The following is a 21,534-nucleotide window of genomic DNA, read 5'->3' as shown; positions in this document are numbered from 1 at the left end:
TGGATCGTGATTCATCGCCTGAATCGCGATGCATACCACAAAGCTTCAGCGTGTTTGCATCCCCAAACAGTTGAAACTGTGCAAGCTCTGTTCACAGAACAGCAAAAATTGAAACACTTTTGTAAAAACACGTTTTACGTTCGTGCTATGTTGACTCTTAGAACCAAGCAATCAACCATGTTTTTTGTGCACCCATTTGCAATGTTGCGATAATCCTAAACAACATTGAACGGCTTCAAGATTCACTACTGATTCATCAATATAATGAATTTGTTGGCAAAACGAAGGCCTTTGCTAGGCTCATACTTTTGACGTGATGGGTTTCAGTTATCCAAACCGCTGATTCATTAAGCTCTTTGTTTCCATCTATTATGTTCATCATCTGGCTTTCTCGCTGTAGTAAGCAGCGCTCAGTCGCTCATTAGCATAGATACACAGAGTGTAATTCTAATGATCATGTTAACTGACTCTGGTGGTCGCATTGCGATTGAGGCGGTATTCTAGAGGCCCAATTACTGGGTGACGCCAGTACAAGTTAAAGAACATCACAGGAAAAATACAGCACCCAAAGTCACAGCAAACTTACATCGTGGTTAATAATATACCATCTGAAACTACCCTAGATGAAGCACATGATACTCTGAACGTATTCTTATGGTTTTTTTAGAAGCAAAGCTTCTTACACTTTGAGTCGTGCGAGGCTTATGACGTCTATGGACAAGCTGTGCTTCTTTGTTGAAATATATTTGTTACTGCTCTTTTTTTACAGTAAAATCTTTCATGATGTCGCAACAACAGCCACTTGTGACAACCCAGTTTTAACCAACACAATTAGCGCTGGTGTCCATGACAATCATTGCACTCAGTGAGAAAGAAAACAAGATAAAACCAAACTTTTAACCAAATCATTTGGTGTCGCATTTGAATATTTTAATACAGAGCCACACTATTGCTTGAAAACTTTGCAAAAAAGGACATAGGTAGGCCCTCTGTCAGGCCACAAGTGACGATAACGTATTCAATACGAGAAGAACAGAGTCATAGAAACAGTTGGTTGTCCGTAATTCAAAACAGAAGCGCGAGCAAACACACGAACGACGACAGATCAAGGTCGGACGCGGCACTCTAAATGTAGCGAGGTTAGGCTGTATAAGAAGCGTTTGTGTAGGATGAAAAAGGGTCCACAAAGCGAGGTGTCAGGAATTGACAGAATATACAGCGCTGCAGTCGAGATGCTTGGGGTAAAGTTCTTAGCAGTAGCTACACTAGTGCCATACGTCTTAGTGCGCAGGCACATCCTCTCTCCCCTGTGCAAGTGTTATCTTCTCTATGCTTGGTCAATGTTTTCTTTTGCTTCCACGAGGACACGGGATCACACTCCCTGGTGCGCCGGAAAGGGTATGATTGTGTCCATAGGTACTGTCTGGACGATATAGGGGCACTGCTATGGCTGAAGAAAGAGCAGGTAGAGTTAAATGGGTGCAGTGGGCACTACTTTAGTTTATTTAGGAACTTTAGTTGAGGATGGGTGCACGAACCGCACCTCAGCAGTCGAAAAACATCAGACTCCGTGCTGCCTACGACTGCACGAAAAGGGACGCTTCTCGAGAAACTTGCCATACGATATTCGCTATTCACACGACCGCTTGGCGAAAAGCGCTTGCCTCAAAACCTGTCCAAGGCAATCCTATTCGCTCCAACTGAAAATCATCATAGTACTTACCTTTACATGCTACTCCTCAACCCCAGACAGGTAAACTACTGTTTAGCATAACCACTCAGTATGGTTTACTGCTCTTTAGCTAGATGTACAGATAAATTTACATGGCACCTAACACTATGCGTCGTTCAACGAGTGGGTGGTTGAGAGTTTTCCCACACAAGACAAACTGCTCAGTGAAAATTCTTCTTAATAAGCCACAATATTAACACAGCATTGTATCTAACGAGCATGCGTTGCGTGCCTCCTTTCTCCAGGTGATGATGAATAATACCGTAGTGCATCAACCGCAACTACACTTGCAGTAGTCTCCCCAGAAAACAGAAAGGTTTATTTACGGAAAAGCAGAGAGGTCCCACCAAGATGTATCTGGTGAATCAAACTTGCGATGTGTTGTTTTGACCTATACAACATACAGAATGTCATTTCTGGCCCCCATTCGTGTAATCGCTGGCATCCTCAGCCATGGTATACGCACCGTCTACTGACCAGAAGGAGGAGGAGGAGGAGGAGGAGGAGGAGGAATAAATGAGGAAGGACAGGGAGGTTAGTCAGTTCTCAGACCGGCTGGCTACCCTGTACTGGGGAAGGTGTTAAGGGGAGATAAAGAATGAGAGAAAAGAGACGTTGTAAAAAAAGAGAGAGAAGGTCATCAGACGATCCACGACGCTGTTTAGAGTCTGTCTCTAAGACCACCTGCCCGCAGAAAGCGCAACAACGCTCTCAGTGCCTTGCGTGCAGAGGACGGTCTCGGCCAATGTCCTAATACCCTTGTTTCCGACAATTGGCGATTGCCTATTCTATCTAAAGCTTTTGACAGTTCTTTTCTTGGCACGCTGAAGCGGGGACACTCGCAAAGAAGATGGGAGAAAGTCTCTGCGCAGCCACAGTTGTCACATGTCGGGCTTCTGCCATTCCGATTCGAAACGAATAAGCATTCGTAAAGGCCACCCCAATCCACAGACGGCACAAAAGTGTCTCCTCTGCTCTGGTTATTCCTGATGGAAGACGGAGCTGTAGGTGTGGGTCCAAATTATGAAGGCCGACGTTGGTGAATGTCGGTGAATTCCACTGAGCGAGTGTCAAATCTCGTGCAAGTGATCGAAGCCTTGCAGCGGCGTCCGTTCTTGATAATGGTATAGCTACACAAGGGGCATCATCATGAGCAGTTCGGGCTGCTTCATCTGCACGGTCGTTTCCATCAATGCTGCAGTGGCCTGGTATCTATTGATACGCTGTGTCATGTTGTTTCTCTATAGCCCGGTGATGAAGCAGTCTCATTTCAGCAATTAGCTGTTCGTTTGGTTCATGACGATATGGCGAGGCAATGTCCTGGAGAGCTGCTTTGTAGTCGGAGAATATTGACCATGTCTGTTGCGGTTCTTCAACTAGGAACTCCAGAGCGGCACGAATGGCGGCGAGTTCTGCCACTGTAGATGATGTCAGATGCGAAGTCCTGAACTTTATCGTGATGGATTTCTCCGGAATTACCACTGCGCCTGTTGAACTTGTTGAAGTGATCGACCCATCCGTGTAAATGTGAATGCGTACACTGTGTTTCTCATGCAGAAACAGTAATAGTGTTTGTTATAGGGCCAAATTTGTCAAATTTTTCTTCTTTTGCATTCCGGGGATGGTTATCAGGGCTTCCAGTGTATGTAGACACCACAATGGTAATGACGGTCTTGCTGCGTGCGTGAGTTCGTGGGAATCACCGTGCGATATGGGGCAATATCAGAGCAGAACGCAGAGCATGGCTTGGAAATTGGAAGGGAGGCGAGGTGATGCGATTGAATCTGGGTGGCATGTCTATGTGCGTTCTTAAAGCATCGACACGAATGTAGGTTGTGATAGGGTGTTCATGAGCGATTGCGACAGTCGCTGCTGGGGATGCGCATCTCGGCAGCCCGAGGCATATTCTCAGTGCTTGAGCTTGTAATAACTGGAGGACGTGTACGTTTGTTATGCGGGCCTTGCCAAGCACAGGTAGGCTGTAGCGCATGAAGCCAAGAAAAAGTGCAGCATACGGTTGAATCATGGCTCGTACCGATGCACCCCATGATTTTCCCGCAAGAAACCTTAGGACGTGGGTGATCATGGTCAGTTTCTTCTTCATGTAAGCGATATGTAAGCGACAAATCACGATCTATTATTACTCCCAGAAAACGGTGAGTCTTTTGATAGTTGATTGTGTGTCCATTAATTCTGATGCGGTATGGCGTCATTGTCTTGCGCGTAAACGCGACTAGTGAGCATTTCTCATATGACATCTCCAGTCCTCGTCCTTGAAGGTAGTTTGACGTCAGTGTAGCCGCTGTCTGAAGCCTGGCTCGTACGTGTAGACGCGTGACCCCTGATGCCCAGATGCAGATGTCATCCGCGTACATCGACAGATGTACGGAGTGTGGCAGGACGTCAACGAGGCCGATGAGCACAAGGTTGACAAAAATGGGGCTTAGGACTCCACCTTGAGGTACGCTGCGTTAAGTATGATGTTGCCTTGTTGCGCCATCTTCTGTCTGAACGTAGAAGGTTCTCTCCTTCAAATAGCTGTAGATCCATTGGTAAACGCGGCCTCCCAATCGAATGCTGCCCAAGGCGTCCAGGATGGTTTCATGTAATACATTGTCGTATGCAGCCTTAATATCCAAGAAAAGTGCCGCTGATAATCTCTTTAGGCTCTTCTGCTGTTGTACAGACGTGACAAGATCAACAACATTGTCTATGGAAGACCGTCCACGTCGAAAGCCGGTCAAAGCATCGGGGTATTTATTGTTATGTTCCAAGTACCACTCCAGGCGAGTCAGCACCATTCTCTCCATCACCTTTCCAAAACAGCTGGCCAGCGCGATGGGGCGATAGGAGGCCATGTCCAGAGGCGATTTGCCTGGTTTGAGCAGGGGCACAAGGCGGCTGCACTTCCACGAAGGAGGAACCAAACCGTTGCTCCACGAGGCATTGTATACAGCTAGAAGGGCGAAGTGCACGCTGAGCTGTTCGTCCTAGGTTAGCAAGGGCCATGTAAGTGACTCCATCGGGTCCAGGCGATGACGAGCACTTGCATGCTGCCAATGCTGCCTGAGGCTCCTCTAGAGAAAACATATTGTCCATCCGAGTGTCTCTGGACGCCGGCGCGTTTCGTAGGTTACTCATGTTGATCCCGGACCCCTTGTTTGCAACCCAGGCACAGAAGTCTTCCGCTACATCAATTTCACGCCGGCCTTGGTGGAGAGCAAGGTATTTGAACGGAAGATTCTGTTGTGGCAATGTTCGTAGGCCACGGATTATTCTCCATCTTTGCGAAAGAGGTTTGTGGGGATTGAGTGACTCGCATAGTGACTGCCATCGTTGCGACTGTAGTGCACTGATTCGACGTTGAGTCTTCTTTTGTAGACGTCTCACTTCCCTCAAGTCGTAGATGGATTTCGTGCGCCTATAACGTCGTTCGGCGCGACGACATTTTGCGCGATGTCGCTCCAACTCCACCTCATATTTGCAAAAATCTGGCAAAGGTCCACAATTAAACGTTGCCTCTTGAATAACGGCCTTCATTATACCTTCTAGGCTTTCAAGAGAACCTTCTTGGTTTCTCTCGCATTGCTTCTCTGTGGATGATCTATACTTTGACCAGTCTATCCGTGAAGTGGGCGCGATTTGCGACTTGCTTAGCCCCTTGATTTTTATATAGGTGGGGATGTGGTCACTGCCATGCGTTTCATTGTCTGCAAACCACTGCACTTTGGTGTTTAGGCTACTTCACACAAAAGTTAGGTCGAGACAGCTACTATATGTCAGACCCCGTAAAAACGTGGGAGTGCCGTCATTTAAACAATATAGTTGGTGGTCAGATGCAAAGGAGGACTCATCTCTTCCCCGACGGTCCATCTTCTGGCTTCCCCACAGGGGGTGATGAGCGTTAAAATCACCAGTAATAATCCATGGCCCAGGTGTCGCTGATATAATGGCGCTTACTCTTGCTGGGTCGAAGCGGCCTGAAGGCGAAATATATACTGCCACTAGCGTGAAGTTCACGTTCTTACGCTTAACTGTCAGGCACACGTATTGGTTGCTGTCGTCCGGTGTTACTGGATGCTCAATATATGTGAGTTCGCCCCTGATGTAAACAATGACCTTACTGGTTTCGTTACGGATTGCAGATCTGAAAGCCTCGTATTTAGAAATTTGTATAGGATTGTGAAGACGTGGTTCACAAATTACGATAATTGGAAACTGATTCTTGAAAACATATGGTCGAAAATCCGAAATGCGTGGTTTAAGACCTCGGGCATTCCATTGGAAAATTGATGTCTCTTGCACTTTTTTACGGAAGGGCTGCAGAGAAAGAGCCATGGTGCTTCTCTAGATTTGATAGCACCGGATTCAAAGCGTCCAATATTTGAAGAGTGCTGTGGGCAGCCGGAGTCTGAATATTATTCAGGAGTACTCGAATTGTCTTCATGAGGGTCTTAATCACGTCTATTATTTCGTTATCTTGACTGTCATGACTTACTCGCTCTGAAGTAGCTTTCAGTGGGCGATGCTGCCACTCTACTGGCGGTGTCACTGACGGCAGCGCTGGCCACGCGTCAGGGTCAATGTTTCTTGCGTCTTTCTGAGGATGCTTGTTGTTGGCACTTGTTGATGCTTGTGGTGATGAGTGCGTGATATGGGGTACCGGTGTATCCCTGGCCTTGGCAGAGGATGTGCTAGGAGTTTTCCTATGGCGCGAACGCCGACGTCGCACTTTGGCAGCAGCCTCCCTGTGGGTAGAACCGTTTCTGGTCATCTGCCTCAGCACTTGCATCTCCTTCTTCACATTTGGGCACTGCTTTGTTGACGCCTCGTGAGGACCTTGGCAATTGCCGCGTTTGCGATGTTCTGCCTGGCAGCCTTCCGTGTTGTGCGACTCCGAGCATCGGGAGCACACAGCAGAACTTGTGCAAACAGCACTCACGTGTCCTATTTTACAGCACTTCCGACACTGAAGAGGTTTCGGCACGAACGGCCGTACTGTGTCGAAAATGACCAACTCTTACTTGAGTTGGGAGGCTGTCACCCTTAAAAACTAGTTTCACGCATCGTGAGTTCCCGAGATGGCGGTCTTGCAAGATTATAGTAGCTTCCGTCACTGACCAGAAGAAGTTGCATTGCTGGCACTAACCCAACTTAAAATCGCTGACGTTGGCCGTTAGGCGCACGCAGAAAACAGACGCCCACACGCGTCCCCGTCTATTCTTGCTAGAATCCGCCCGCTAACGCGGGCAGCAAGACGCGGGCATTGTATTTTATTTTGACTGACGCCATCATATTATCGCGTTTTTCCCCGCTAGGCTTTGCTTTCTTGTATTGCAGTCACCCTGGAATAGTGGACTGCACGGAGCAGTTCTCAATCGTGGAGTTGCGCATTACGCCACAAAGCAGAGCGTACGCGTCTGGCCGTGGAAACGAAGTACGCACTTCAGGGCCACTGGTTAAGCTTTTTAGCTTCAGCACCTGCATTGTCATATCCCAACCTGCTGAAGGGCACGAGACTCTATCGAAAGGTAATGATGTGACCTTTTTCTGAAACAATGTGAAGATCTCTGCATTATTAAGGCTAGAATATCGAAGGAACCTTGTCTCTGGAAGCACTACATAATATGCAAGGCAGGTTCGGCATCACAGAACATTGTCCATGTGCGAGGTTGCCCCCCACAAATGAACCTTATTGCCTCCCGGATAGCAAAAAGCTCAGCGGCAGTTATGGTATAGGTGGAGGTCTTGTTGTCTAGCTGGAACTGTCAAGTGACAACCATTCGTGAAATGACGATGGGCGTCATTGTATACGTGCGCAGAATCACCGCACGCTGTAGAAACGTTATGTCGGATCATTGTTTGAGGTTTGTTGATGACACTAGGTACTTCTTCGTAATCCCAGGTATCATGAAGTTGACGTTCAATTTTATTAGTATCCGCGGAGCTGTGCCAGGAACACTGGAAGGAGAAAACATTGATTAGAGAATGTCGTCATGCTGCGATATTGCCCTTGGAGAACTGCTGTGCGGGTGCTGGCAGGTGGGGCTAAAAACTGGTGCTGCCTTTCTCGCGTAAACAAGCGAAGATGCGCGGGAAGTGGCTCGCAGCATATGTATACGCTGATTGAACAGGCTTCCGCAATGATTCCGTCCATTGAGATGCAGCGTGGTAGGCCCAAGCATGTGCACAATCATTGAGCTTGAATGCTTTCAAGAGCGTGCACACAGCCTGCCTTCATATTTGAGAGCACCGGCGTGCTGTTCTATATACATTATCAGTTATACAGTGCATTGTATATATAAAAAAGTGAGGATTATGACGGGTGCCATCTAGCACCTATACAATCCGAAGATTGAGAACAAAGTTTTTATATTTGATTTCAGTGTGGCGACGTCTTTCAACCGCGACGAATCCCTCTCTAAGAAGATTATTGCAGGTAACTTGTGGTGCGTTACATCATTTATTGCTGTTCGAATAGTAGTTATATTTGCCCCGAAATTCTTCACAAGTTCAACTATCAAGCTCGCCTGTGTAACATATCTCGCGTTGCTGGAGTGATCATGAGGCAAAAACAGCGCACTTCAAGAAGAAATAAAGACAAAAAGAAATCGATAGCTGCTTTGTCATCTCACCCCTTCCCCGTCTTTGTTCACTAGTTCTGAAGGAAGTTTCTTCAAAAAGAAGTGAAGTTTATATCACCACGTAGTCTGCTTGTGGGGATTCCATGTGAACGAGGGCAAAGAAGATCTACGAGAGCTGCTGCTTGGCTAGCTTGCTCAACAATACTATAAAAGCGTGTTTGTCGTCAGAAACGCCAAAAAGCTTGTGAAGGATGCGGGTGCTACGACTCATGGTCCACCTGATGCACAAGATTCCACCCAGCAGCCGGAACACAAGCCCTGCACACGTGGACACACTTGCTCTTCGAGCAAGCAGCCACCAACGAGGCCTACAACCTGAGACACCGACTATTGACGCAGTGACTATGACTTCGACACAAGCTCACGTGCAAGCTCCGACACCTTCTACGCCGACCTACTGCACCGTTCAGAACGTGCTCATGCCCAGCCCCTTCCACAAAGAGTAGTATGAAAATGTTGACGGCTGGCTGAGTGAGATTGAACGTGTCGGAGCGACCGAGTACTGGGATGATGCCGCAAAGCTTCAAAACTTGTACGCCTAAAAGACGAAGCGAAGACGTAGTTTCTGAACAAAAATTATGTTCTGACATCTTGGGGTGAGTTCCTACGTCGCCATCTGTAGGCCTAATGAGTCCCGACCACCAGGAACAATTACGCATTCAGATTGCAAACAAGGCCGTCTTGATGTACGTCGAGGACATGACACGGCTCTTCAAGCAAGCGGATCCTTCTATGGCATAAGAAAAATAAGTTGCGCCATAGCATGCTTGGTGTGAAGAAACAACGTTTTACTAATTTGGTGCGTAGGCCTCCCTAAAGTGTTGCTGAGTTTTTCACTGATGTGGAAATGATGGCGCAAGACCTGCACCAACGGTCTGCCCTCTTGGACCGTCAAGTGAATGATGCATCAACTCCTGAAAGCAAGAGCACCGAATTACTTCGTGAGATCATCCACTCTGTCGTCCACGAAAAAATGGAAAAGATGTAGGATTGATGGATTTGTGGGGTTTAACGTCCCAAAACCACCATATGATTATGAGAGACGCCATAGTGGAGGGCTCCGGAAATTTCGACCACCTGGGGTTCTTTAACGTGCACCCAAATCTGAGCACACGGGCCTACAACATTTCCGCCTCCATCGGAAATGCAGCCGCCGCAGCCGGGATTCGAACCCGCGACCTGCGGGTCAGCAGGTCGCGGGTTCGCCACTAGACCTTAGCCCACTTAGCCCACTTAGCCCACTAGACCTTAGCCACTAGACCACCACGGCGGGGCAAAAGATGTAGGAGACAAGGCAAACAGATGTCGGTTGTATCACCATTGTCATCCGTGACGAGGTCGAGCAGGTACTGCACGCCCATCGTTTTAGACTGATGTCGGTTGATCCGGAAACGGCTTGTGTATTTACTGACAGTCGCCGTCGTACGTACGCGGAAGCCTAGCGATATGCTACGCCTCTTTCTAGTCTACGAGTTCTGACCCAGACAATACCACACGCCGCGATCCAGAAAATGCCATACGTACCAATCCAGACAATAAGGACATCAGTCGTGACTCAGCGCACTCTGCTTCAGACTTCGATAGTTGCCGAACACCGACGCACAAGCCTGACTTCTGCCGTACGTCGAACAGACGACTCCTCTGCTATTATAGCAGTGAGGGTGGTCACATTTACCGTGAATGTTCTCACCGGCAACTTGAACAGCGCAGTTTATACAATAATTCACCTCGTCCCCAAAACGGTTGAAGGTCAAGGAAAATCGAAGAGTACCTCGCGCACTAGCGTGCACTCTATACATGACGGAAATCGTAGTCAACATCTCCGAGGAGACCCGCAGCCACTGGGCCACGTTTCGGGGTGATGGCACAAGGACGCTCCCCGACGCCTTGTCGGAAAAGCTGAAGGCAACGGCCTTCGAGGGCGACGTCACTGAGACTCGAAGTGCGGAAGACTTCCCATCGACGCTTCCACGCAACGCCCAAGACATTTCGTCAGAGATTGAGCACAGTACCAAAAAAACGCCAACACCCATGTCTGAACACTGCTATCGTGTATCACTCGATGTACCTGTGCTAATTGACGGTTTGCAGGTCAATGTCTTAGTGTGACGCTGCCACTTTTATTGACTGTTCCGATCAGAGTAACTTGTGAAGACCTATGAAACGGTGTTGTGGTGGCCGAAAGAACCATATCACATCTGGTGCTATAAGCTGTCTGCGCAGCCCGAAGTATTGTGCGTGTCTGTGATGGAGAATCACAGATACTAGTTACGAATTTCAACTACGAACACCGCCATCTTCTTGGCGGGGCCAACGTAGCCTACAGAGACCCTGTTGCCGACGCCACAGAGTGCTTCGAGTGCGAGGAAACACGTGAGCATGGAAAATTTCTATACCACATTGACAGTATTTCAACGCTGTCAGACGAAACGAAGGCTGCACTTCATGACCTTTTAAGGGCGTTTCAACCCGGCTTTACTTCTTCAAAAGTTCGTCGAACACACCTCACGAAGCATCGAAATACTACCGATTTCGATGTCTGCCCATCCGGCAGCAGCCTTATTGTATTTCTGCCAAAGAATGTGAGGCTATTCAGACACGAGTAAAAAAGATGCTCAATGACGGGATTATTTAACCATCCAGCAGCCCTTGGTTCTCGCCAGTGGTTCTAGAAGAAAAAACACGGAACGCGGCGATTCTGTATTGACTACAGGAAGCCTAATAGCGTCACAAAAAAAGATGTCAACCCGCTTCCACCAGTCGATGACTCCCTCGACAGGTTACGACGCACAAGGTATTTTTTGTCCAATGAATCTAAACAGTGGCTACTTGCGAATCAAAGTTGATGAACGAGACCGAGAAAAAATCATGGTTGAGGCTCCAGACGGACTTTACGAATTCCGAGCTCTTCCCTTCGGCCTCTGTTCTGCCTCAGTTAAGAGGATGATGAATACTGTTCTCGCTGGCTTGAAGTGGCAAAGCGGCCTTGTCTACCTCGATGATGTGGTCATTTTCTTCGAGAGCTTCGAAGAACATCTGAAGCGCTTCAGAAAGGTTCTGGAAGCTATTCGCACAGCTAAACAGATGCTGAGACCCCAAAAATGCCATTTCGTTAATGAAGAGCTGAAATTTCTGGGGCATGTTGTTAGCGGATGGAGTGCGACCTGATACAGACAAAACTGATGCCTTCGCCGTCTTCACTGTTCCATCAGAGAAAAGAGCAGTATGCCGTTTCCTCAGCTTGTGCGCGTATTATTGCCGATTTATCGCTAGCTTCTCGAAGTTACCTGAAGCCCTTACGTGACTCACCCGAGATGACGTGTGCTTTTCTTGGAGCGCAGAGCAAAAAATAGCGGTCCCAGAGCTACGACAGAGAATGCAAACAGCCCCTGTTCTTTCTTATTTCGATGAGGACGCTGCTACAGAAATTCACACAGTTGCTAACAACATCAGACTAGGCACAGTTCTTGTACAACTACATGGCAGCGTCTAGCGTTAATTAGTTTACGCCTGTCGTACTCTTTCTCGAGCCGAGTTCAACTGCCCCACATGAGAAAAATAATGCCACGCAGTCGTATGGGCGACGACCAAATTTCGGCCTTACCTCCGCGGTCGTGCCTTCAAAGTGGTGAATGAACACAACTCGCTCGGCTGGCTGGCTAATCTTGGAGATCCATATGGCCGTATGGTTCAGTGCAGTTTGCGATCACAGAAGTTCGACATTACGATTCCGTACAGCTCAGAGTGCAAACGCGAGTATGCCGACGCGCTTTCATCGAGCGCTTGTGGGACCCGCTGCCATTAACTCCGATGATGAAAATAGGTTTGTCGGAGCAGTTAGTGATTCCGACTTCATGTCAAGAGAGCGGCAGATCAAGAATTATGCCCAGTTCTTGATTACCTGGAAGGCTTAAACTCCCAGGTCCCTCGCCATATTGCTCACGAGCTGTCCTCCTTTTTTTCCAAGAAGAAGCATTCTTTATAAGAAAAACACTCGTGGTAGCGACAAATCCTTCCTACTCGTTGTCCCTACCGACTTGCGTGATGACATCCTCTTTGCGTGCCACGATGAACCCACGTCAGGATATTTAGGCTATTCGCGAACTCTCGCAAGAGAGTGCCAACAGTATTACTGGCCATGACTATCAACTAGTTTACATCGCTATGTGAATGGCTGCCGTGAGTGCCAGTGTCGCAAGACTCCGCATGTGAGACTAGTGGGCCTGCTCTAGCCGATCGTACCACGGACACCATCTGGCCTTCATAGCAATGGAACATTTGGGACCCTTCCGCGTGCCGTTTTCTGGTAACAAATGGATTATAGTTGCTATACTGAAACAAAATCGTTACCCCTTTGCACGGCCTCTGAAGTTGCAAAGTTCTTCGTGCAACAAATTGTCCTATGGATAGGTGCCACATCATCTGCGATCCCGGATAGAGGGACGTCATTCATCGTTTACCATGCAAATGATGGAGGACATTTTTAAATTGAGCTGCACAAGTCAACGATAAACGTCAGGTTATCATCCGCAATCCAATGCACTGACAGAGAGGCTCAACAACGCCATAGTTGACATGTTGTCAATGTACGCGGACGTACAACACAAAGCCTGGGACAAGATTCTTTCATACAGCACGTTTGCGTACAATACGGCAACGGAAGAAACCATGTGATTTCCGCCTTTCCACCTCGTTTATGGACGCAACGTGCGCACTATGCTCGATGCTACGCTTCCGTGCGACGAAAGCTGTGACTTGCTCCCGGCGCTGAGCATTACACTCAGTACGCCGAAGAAGCTCGTCAGCTAGCTCGCGTAAACAGCAGTCACCAACAAGATGCAGACGCATGGCGTTACAGCCTCCGCCGTCGAATTGTTGCCTATCACCCTGGTGGCCAAGTGGGGGTGTGCATCTCTGTTCGGCGACTAGGCTTATCCAAAAAAGTCCTTATTTTGGACCATACAAGGTTCTTAGACGTGTCACAAACCTTACCTAGGAGGTATTTCCGGGCAGCCCAGTGTCTTCTCGTCGACAGCTTCGGCCCGATACCGTGCATGTCGTTCGGCTCAAACCATATAGCTATTTTACACAGTAGCCCTTGTGCTTTAACGTGTTACATTTGGCCACGACTTGCGTTGCTGCTGCTGTTTTTGTTCTCCTGTGTTTTTATGCGTATTATTTTTACGCTGGGCACAAGTGTTGGTGCAACTTCCTTATCTGCGTGGCTGATACTGGCGCTTTCCCTCTTGTGGTTGTCTATACCTTCAGGCATATGCATTCATTTTTTTCTTTGTTTACGAGAATCAAGTCCATGCTTTCAAACAGGTGGACTAGTGCCACATGGTCTGTTTGTGAGAGATCCCGAGTGGAAGAGGACAAAGAAGATCTAGCTGAGCCGCTGCTTGGCTAGCCCACTCAACAATCCTATAAAAGCAAGTTTGTCGTCAGAAACGTGACCATATTTACGGTGGCGCCTACTTTCCAAAAGCGGTTGCTCTTTAACAATAGTCATCTGCCTCTGAGCTTGTAAGGTTAGATTTTATAGCGTACCCAGTCACTATTGCTCCTAAGGAGAACGCCATTATTGCGAGTGGGTGCCCTAGTTGCTTCGTAATGAATTGGGCAGTATTTGGCTGCAAACGTGGCCTGTGCTCTGTGTTTTTCCTGGCGGTTTTCGTCAAATGTGAGTTCTTCTTGTATCATTCATGTAACTTTGGTTATGATGTTGTTGCGTGTCCTGCACAAGCCTGGCGCTTTGTTGCTCTGTATTGCCACCTTGTCTTACTAGTGAATGATTTTGTTTTTCAGAATTGCTCGAGATGTTCGTTTCTCAGTCTTTAGCATTGCTTTATGCTCAGTTTAGTCCCACAAGTAAACGATTGTTATTGTAGTGAACCCTAGGAAAACAATATATCTAGGATTACAACTAAATGCATTCTTTACTAATATACACGCTGGTAATGAAAAACCGTCTTCAAACTCCTCAGTTTTAATGTCTAATTGTTTATGTCAAGAATTGAAAAATATGGTAATTCCTCTAACTATAATAGCATTTTGGCGTTAGACTCAACCATTTCGGATCACAAAATAATAACGTATAATATATGCATGAATTCCCTTTCACTGCAAAGAAATTTGAAATGAAGTATCTTAGACTTACCCGTGAATAAAGGCTCGGATTCCCCTCGGCATTCTTGTATCTTTCTCGTATACCCATGAATAAAGTCACCAGTTTCATCTCCGTAGTTCGCTGACTTGTACGCTTGGATTTGCTCTCTAAAACAAGCCATATAAATAAATTTCTTATTCAGTGTATATACGCTGATTGCTTGCTTATATGTGCGGAGTGGAATACAACGTGAACGTATCTTTACCTACGCACCTGTGACTATAGTGAATCTAGCCAAACTATGTCCTAAAATACTACGATATACTACGATTCCGTAGTATACGAAAGATACTTGAAATGTGGGTGCGTAACGCCATTTGATCCTAGGAAGACAAAGATAGGACGCTTTGGACTATACTCATAATCTTTTTTTTATTGATACTGTAAGCCTTAACAGGCTCATACAGGAGTGGGAAGAAATTATACAGATTGTCATCTTCACATTAGGCCACAGAACAAAAAATAGTAAACAAAAAAATGAACACGGGAAAAAATAAGAATGAACAGTACAGTATCTTGTCTAATAAGACTTTCTGACAACTGTTGAAAACGCTTCTTCGATTACGAGCTGAGGTTTCGGCAACTTCAGCTAAAAATACGACCTACCATTTACATTGATGTCTCTGTACTCTCGACATGCAATGTTTTGCCAAATACTTTCTGATAGTTTTGTTCGTTTACTCGAGTTTATGGAACAAAAGCCCAATGGCTCTTAACAAAAGTGTTTCTGATCACCAAGCTGTACAGGTTTGTTAGTTATTCTTATTTTACAATCTCATGCAAATTGAAATGAATAGTTGATTTTCAGGTAAAATCGGCATTTTTCTATGTTGCCCGAGCGCCCAGCTCCAGGCAACAAACAGAAAAGTGGGCGGGCTTACAGGCATGCTCTGGCTAAATCCCTCCCATTCGAAATAACTCAGGTCAAAAATTGCATTTTTGAATGGTATCTGATTGTTGTCGCAGGGTCATTTAACGACTCCCCCCACCCCCCCTTTACCAAAGGTATATTTTTTACTTTTGTACGTACCTGTCCACATATATTGATACTTACATATATAAGTCCTGTTTTCATCACCCCCATCTTTCAAGAACAAAAAAAAAACTGGCTGGTAATGCCCCTAGTGCTTTCCGTGAGCATAAAATCGGGCTCTATCTAAATAATACACAAATTTATTGAATTCAAGGTGAGGAATTTTGAGTAGGTTTTAATATGTTTCATAAAATAGCCACTCCATTCAAGGTCAAAGGATCGAACTCCGCTCATGGGTAACTTATTTTTGATTGTGGCGAAAATGTATAAGGCTCATGTTATTATATTTAGGTGCAAGTTAAAGATTCTCAGGTGGCCGACATTTCTGTAGCCCTTCACTGCGGCTTCTTTACATATCTCATGAAAATATGTTAGTATTGAGGCGTTCAACGGCCCCATAAACGCCCACGCTAAATGTTTGCGCAGTTACGCGACAGCCACACTGTATCGTCAAAGTTTAATGACGTCGGTCACGTTGGCGTAGCACTTATGGTGCTCAGCTGCTGACCCGGAAGTGACGGGTTCCGTGGCGGCAGGTTTCATCACATTTCGATGGGGGTAATATGTTTGAGACTAGCGTACCATTCAATGTCCGCGTATGTTAAAAACGCCATATTGTTGAAATTTCTGTATCCCTTCATAAGGGCGTTACTAAAAGTAATACCGTGGTTTTGGCACTCCAGAATTCACACAGACACTGAAGATGAGTGGCAAAAACAGACATACGTAAAGAAAACGCACAAGACCAGATGCAAAAAAAAAGAAGAAGAACATGGCTCTATGGCACTCCGACCCACGCCCTTTCTGTCTGCGGCAACAGCCTGAAGGCGCTCAACCAACTGCGCTAGCATTGAAATTTTGATGAATGCTCTGAGAACACTTTCTTTATGTCTCACACTTTCCTCTGACAGTAACCTCGGTTTGTGGAGTGGTCAGCTGGAAACAGGAGAATGAGGCGACAGGTGGCCTTCAAATAGCTTCAAGCAACACGTTGTTGCTACAACTGTCTCGTAAGGGCAGGTTCACGCTAGCTGCAAACATGCCTCGCCGTTTGACTTTCTCAGGCAGCCGTGCGCGGCTATTTTCTTTGCGCACGTCTGTCGTTCTTTGCGTTCGAAGAATGACTCTGAGACCCATTTTTGCGCCATTTGCCGCTTGCTCGAGGGTGACGTAGCCAATCAGCGACGGAGCAGCGACATGGCTGAGCCGCGTCGTCTGCTTTCGCCTCTACGCATTTTCGGCGTCTGCCACAAGACACTTCGAGCTGCTTGCTTCGCGGCTTTCACGATATGTGGTACTTGTTGTTTCCACACAACGTTTCAGCAGTGAATAGAGCACTTTCGCCTGCCCGGAGTTTAAAAAGCATAGAGCTATTCAAAGTGACATCCCCAAAGCAGGCATGTGGACAAGTGGCCCCAGCTATTCAGCGCTAGCAAAAACAAACAAACATCTAATGTACGCCCTCTGAGATTTGGAAAGGCTTGCTTAGGCTTAGAACATCAACTATTTGAGTATGGTTCTCAAAAACGGTGCCCAACCGGTTGAAGTACTGTGTTGTCGAAGCGAAAGCAAATTAAAGCATCAGTTCGCAGCTTAAGAGCTACAGAGCGCATGGCGGCCACTTGATAGATTCGAGGCGGTCGATAACTGCATTCGGAAGGGCAACCATGTTTCTGTGGAGGCTGAAATGCCTCTCCGGAAAAGCTTGTCGTGCACTTTGAACAGCTCTGCCGTGGATGGCGGCGGCTGATGGTCTAGGGTGCTGTGTCGTTAGGGCTGGTTCACGCTAGTGGAAAGCCTGTCATGATGGCACTGTGGCGCAGACAAGCAGCCGGCGCAGCCCGCAGGTGAGCTGTTCGAATCGCACGGCAAGTTCATCCGACAAACACAGATGCCCTTTCAGATGCAGTTGTCACCCACCTCGTATCTATCAAGTGGCCGCTGTGCGCTCTGTGGCTCGTAAGCTTTGAACTGAATGCTTCTATATGCTTTAAATTCATGTCATATAGCTTCGAAAACACAGTACATGAATTGATTTGGCACCATTTCTGAGAACCATACTCAAATAATTTATGTTCTTGGCCTACGCAAGCCTTTCCGAATCTTGCAGAACATACATTACATGTTTGCTTGTTGTTGCTTACGCTAGCTAGCTGGTGCCACTTGTCCAAACGCCTGCTTGGCGTACGTTATTTTGATTGCTGTGCGCTTTCTTAAATACCGGACACGCGAAAATGCTCTATTCACTGCTGGAAGGTAGTATGGGAAGAACACGTATGACATATCGTGAAAACCGCGGAGCAAGAAGCAACCAGCTCGAAGGGTTCCGCGGCAGGCGCAGGCAATGCGGAGAGCGGAAAGCTGACGACGCGGCTCAGCCATGTCGCTCCTCCATCACTTATTGGCTGAACCAGTGGAGTTTAACCTCCCCTTCCCGTCGTGGGAGTGGCCCACCAGTGTCGCCCCCTAAGGGGGACTCAGCGCCGCCTCTGATTAATAATAAAATTTTTAGAATATTATTAAACGGCACAAAAATGGGACCCATTTTTCGAACGGCAAGAACGGCAGACGTGTGTGAAGCAAACAATCACGCACAGCTGCCTGAGAACGTCAAACGGCGAGGCATGCTTGCCGCTAGCGTGACCCGTCCCTTACGGGAGGCTTGCCATTGGCGGGAAACGGTTCTAATGGCGCGTTCACAATTGGCGTCGAAGAGAGCAAAACCGGCAAAACTCTTCGGAAACTGGCTCGTTTTGCCGCCCAAGCAGCCCGAAAACCACGCTGCGCGGCCGGCGCGAAGGAATCGCTCCATGACCGAATTTCCCGCCACGCGCAACCTGATACAGTTTCTGCTTCACTGTCTTGGCTGCGCTAGATCAAACCACGTGACCTAATCAGCTGGTTACAGATTCACTATAGAGGTACTTGCGTCGGCGGCGGCTCGCATCGGCTGAAATCACAAACTACCTGTGCAGTACCACGATGCTTAATGGCCTCAACGAGGACGTGTTCACCGTGAACCTGACTTGGATTACGATCCCGGAGAACTCTGGAACTAGACGGTGCAGCGGCAGCGAAAAAGCATGCCCCAACGTTTCTCGCGTGTGTCTACAGCCAGCTTAATGCACCGCTGCCGCTGCCGGTGCGTTCGCTCGTGTCGTTTCTGCTGGCTTATCTCACCAAACAACGTTTCAAAAAGGTGCGAGGTGTTTTTTTTTCACTACTTTGCGTTAATAAATAAAATTAGGTACAAACTTTAGTTTTCAGAAAGCAGGCAAAATTTAATTAAGTGGTAAGGTATCGACGGCAGTGGCGGCGGGATGGGGCAGAACGAATGTGAACATCTTCGACGCACGCGCCCGTGGTTTTCCGGCCGATCTGGCATTTTCGTTTCTCTTCACTTCTCAAGTGTAAATGCGCCATAAAGGTACAAACAAACTGGCGCCACGGCACTATGCCGCGCGCCCCTCACCGCTCGAGAGATGCTGTTTTTGCCTCTTTCTCGCGCAGAGAGTCATGCAACTTCTGGGGCTGACCGAATCGCTCAGTCGGCTATTAGAGGCGGACCTTCAACGCAAATATTTTGGTCTGTCTGTCTGTCTGTCTGTCTGTCTGTCTGTCTGTCTGTCTGTCTGTCTGTCTGTCTGTCTGCCTGTCTGTCTGTCTCTCTGTACAATTGTCTGTTTCTCCACTCTTAACGGCACAGGGTACTTGAACGGCCGACCCAATCCACAGTGCCCACCAATGTTGCTCAAGATTCAGCGTTCATACTTGTGCTATTGTCAACTAAAAACAATTATTTCGCATGTCTTAGGCACCGTAACAACACGTACATATTCTGCATTTGTGTCTTTTACTTGAAAACGCATACATAAGTAATATTAAGGACTGTAGCGCTTATCATGGTGCGCGGAGCACGCAACGCTCGCACGAAAAAGCGAGTGTTTCCAACGGTTTGCTAAAACGAGATGGTGGTGGCACCTACTCGTCACCTTGGGTTCTACACCCTATCACCTCTGATACGGGTGCGCACACCTGTCTCAGAGCCACGCGCTTTTTTTCCAAGAAAACTGCCAAATGGCGCTCATGCCTCACATGTGACGTGCCTTGATGCGCTCATTCGCCTCCGCTGCACGCTCGAGGCCCTCGAACGCAGCGCCTCGGGAATACCATTCACCAATTTTCTTGCGCAAAATATCAAAAATTGGTTTGTTCACTCTCTCCACACGCCAGACTATCGTCTTTTGACGACTTTTGCCGATTACATGCAGATACAGGGCCAATTTTTTCCTTCCTCCTTGGACGCAGTGCTGTTCGGATTACGTCATCGGCGCGAAATGAGCCACGCCGCATTTGGCGCTGGCTGCCGCCGAGCCGCACCCACGGACGCTGGTTCCGAGAGCCATCGCCCTTGCCGCTTGGTTTTTCTCCCACTTTCGCGGCCTCAAAAGGAGGCTTTTTCCGCTTTCTGCGTTTTCGCCTCGCCGCTTCGGCCACCTTTGGTGTGAACGAGCCTTAAAGGGGTACTGACACAAAAACTTCGGCCTCGCGTTTTTCTGCTGCGATGCATTGCTGGGGGCCTGTTAGTCATGACACGACACATCGTTTGCTGTAGCACGCGACAGATAAATAATTAGAAACCCCTCATTATCAGTCAGTATCAGTTTCGGCTTGAGAGAGTTTCAAAAACGGGGTGCAACTGTCGCCACCTAGCGTGTGCAGCTGCTGACCACGTCGGCAGACAGAACTGTGATGCATTTCCGCACGGCCTGCATCAAATTTTACCTCCGAATAGAAAACGGGACTGGAGGAGGGAGAGGAGGAGGAGGAGGAATAAACATTTATTGAAACGGCGTGCTAAGGTTTCCGTGGGTGGAGCCCTTATTCCATGGCCCCACTCGCCCTTGCGGCTCGCTCGGCCTGGTCCAAGGTTGCCCTCTGGCTTCTCAGGTCCTGCCAGGTGTGTCGCACCTCCCACAACCTTTTAAATTTGTTTCGTGTGATGAGGGGTGAGTTACTCTCTGCTGGTCTTTGTTGGCAAGTCCAAGTGATGTGCTGGAGTGTCGGTGTGTCACCGCGCTAAGGGCAGCGGTCAACAAATTGGGATGGCTGGATTTTGCTAAGTGTGTGCATGTTGGAATATTTGTTCCTCTGTATTCGTATCCAATCCATGGATTGCCAGCGGGTGAGTTTACGGTGGGGTGGCGCCATCGTCTGCCGGACCAGTCTTTGGCTCTCAAGAATATCTCGCGGAGCGTAGGTGTGAAGTAATCCGTTCGGGTCAGCATGTCCGCGGCTCAGAAAGTTAATGCTCGAGCCATGCGGTCTGCCCTTTGTTTCTTCCTACACCTTCGTGGGCGGAGCACCATGTGATGCCGTGATCTTCTTGGAGGTTGGATCTTGGTATGCGTAGGGCGCTGTTGGGAAGCACGCCTTTAAGAAACTGTCAGCAACACTCTTGGGAATCTGTGAGAACTTGCACAGACTGTCTCTTTCACTCTGCTGCACGGATGGCTCATGCTATGGTTGCCGCTTTTACTACGGCTGTGGCTTTCGCACGTATTGTCGCCGAAGTGATCACTTGGCTTCGGTTGGTAAAGACTGCAGCAAATGCGGTTTGCCTCGTTGGGTATGGGTTGGAGTCTGTATAGTAAGTGTCGGGGTCACTTCGTAGCCGTTCTAATGCCGCCGCACTTGCTTGTCTGCGGCTGGAATTAAAATTGGGGGCAAGTTTCTCCGGATAGGGGCGACATATATAGGTTCTCTCTCTTTTATGAGTATTTGATGCGTCTCTTCACCGCAGAACTGTGCTGATAGGGGTTAGTGAAGCCTCTGTAGCAATAGTCTGCCTTGAATCGTCGAGTTGAGTCTCTCTCTTTGTGCGATCTATACGGCTGCGGCGTGTTCGTCATATGTATTATATACACTCAAGCTTTCCAAACGCTCTGTGTCAGTG

The 21,534-nt window shown here is 47.8% G+C and overlaps 1 protein-coding gene across 6 annotated transcripts in view; it reads right to left on the bottom strand.

The window, feature by feature from the left end:
- LOC119168686 (cytochrome P450 2U1) overlaps positions 1-21,534 on the bottom strand; it is a 167,068-nt gene that overhangs the window by 39,529 nt on the left and 106,005 nt on the right. For all 6 annotated transcript variants that reach the window (XM_075865974.1, XM_075865972.1, XM_075865973.1 and 3 more), the window contains one exon: positions 14,537-14,652. In XM_075865974.1, coding sequence (XP_075722089.1) covers positions 14,537-14,652 — 116 coding nt within the window. The remainder of the gene's footprint in view (positions 1-14,536; positions 14,653-21,534) is intronic.

This window comes from Rhipicephalus microplus, chromosome 6 (genome assembly GCF_043290135.1).
Source record: "Rhipicephalus microplus isolate Deutch F79 chromosome 6, USDA_Rmic, whole genome shotgun sequence".
Taxonomy (NCBI): Eukaryota; Metazoa; Arthropoda; class Arachnida; order Ixodida; family Ixodidae; genus Rhipicephalus; species Rhipicephalus microplus.
The sequence above is the reverse complement of the archived record's forward strand: the minus strand, read 5'-3'. Positions and strand labels throughout refer to the sequence as shown.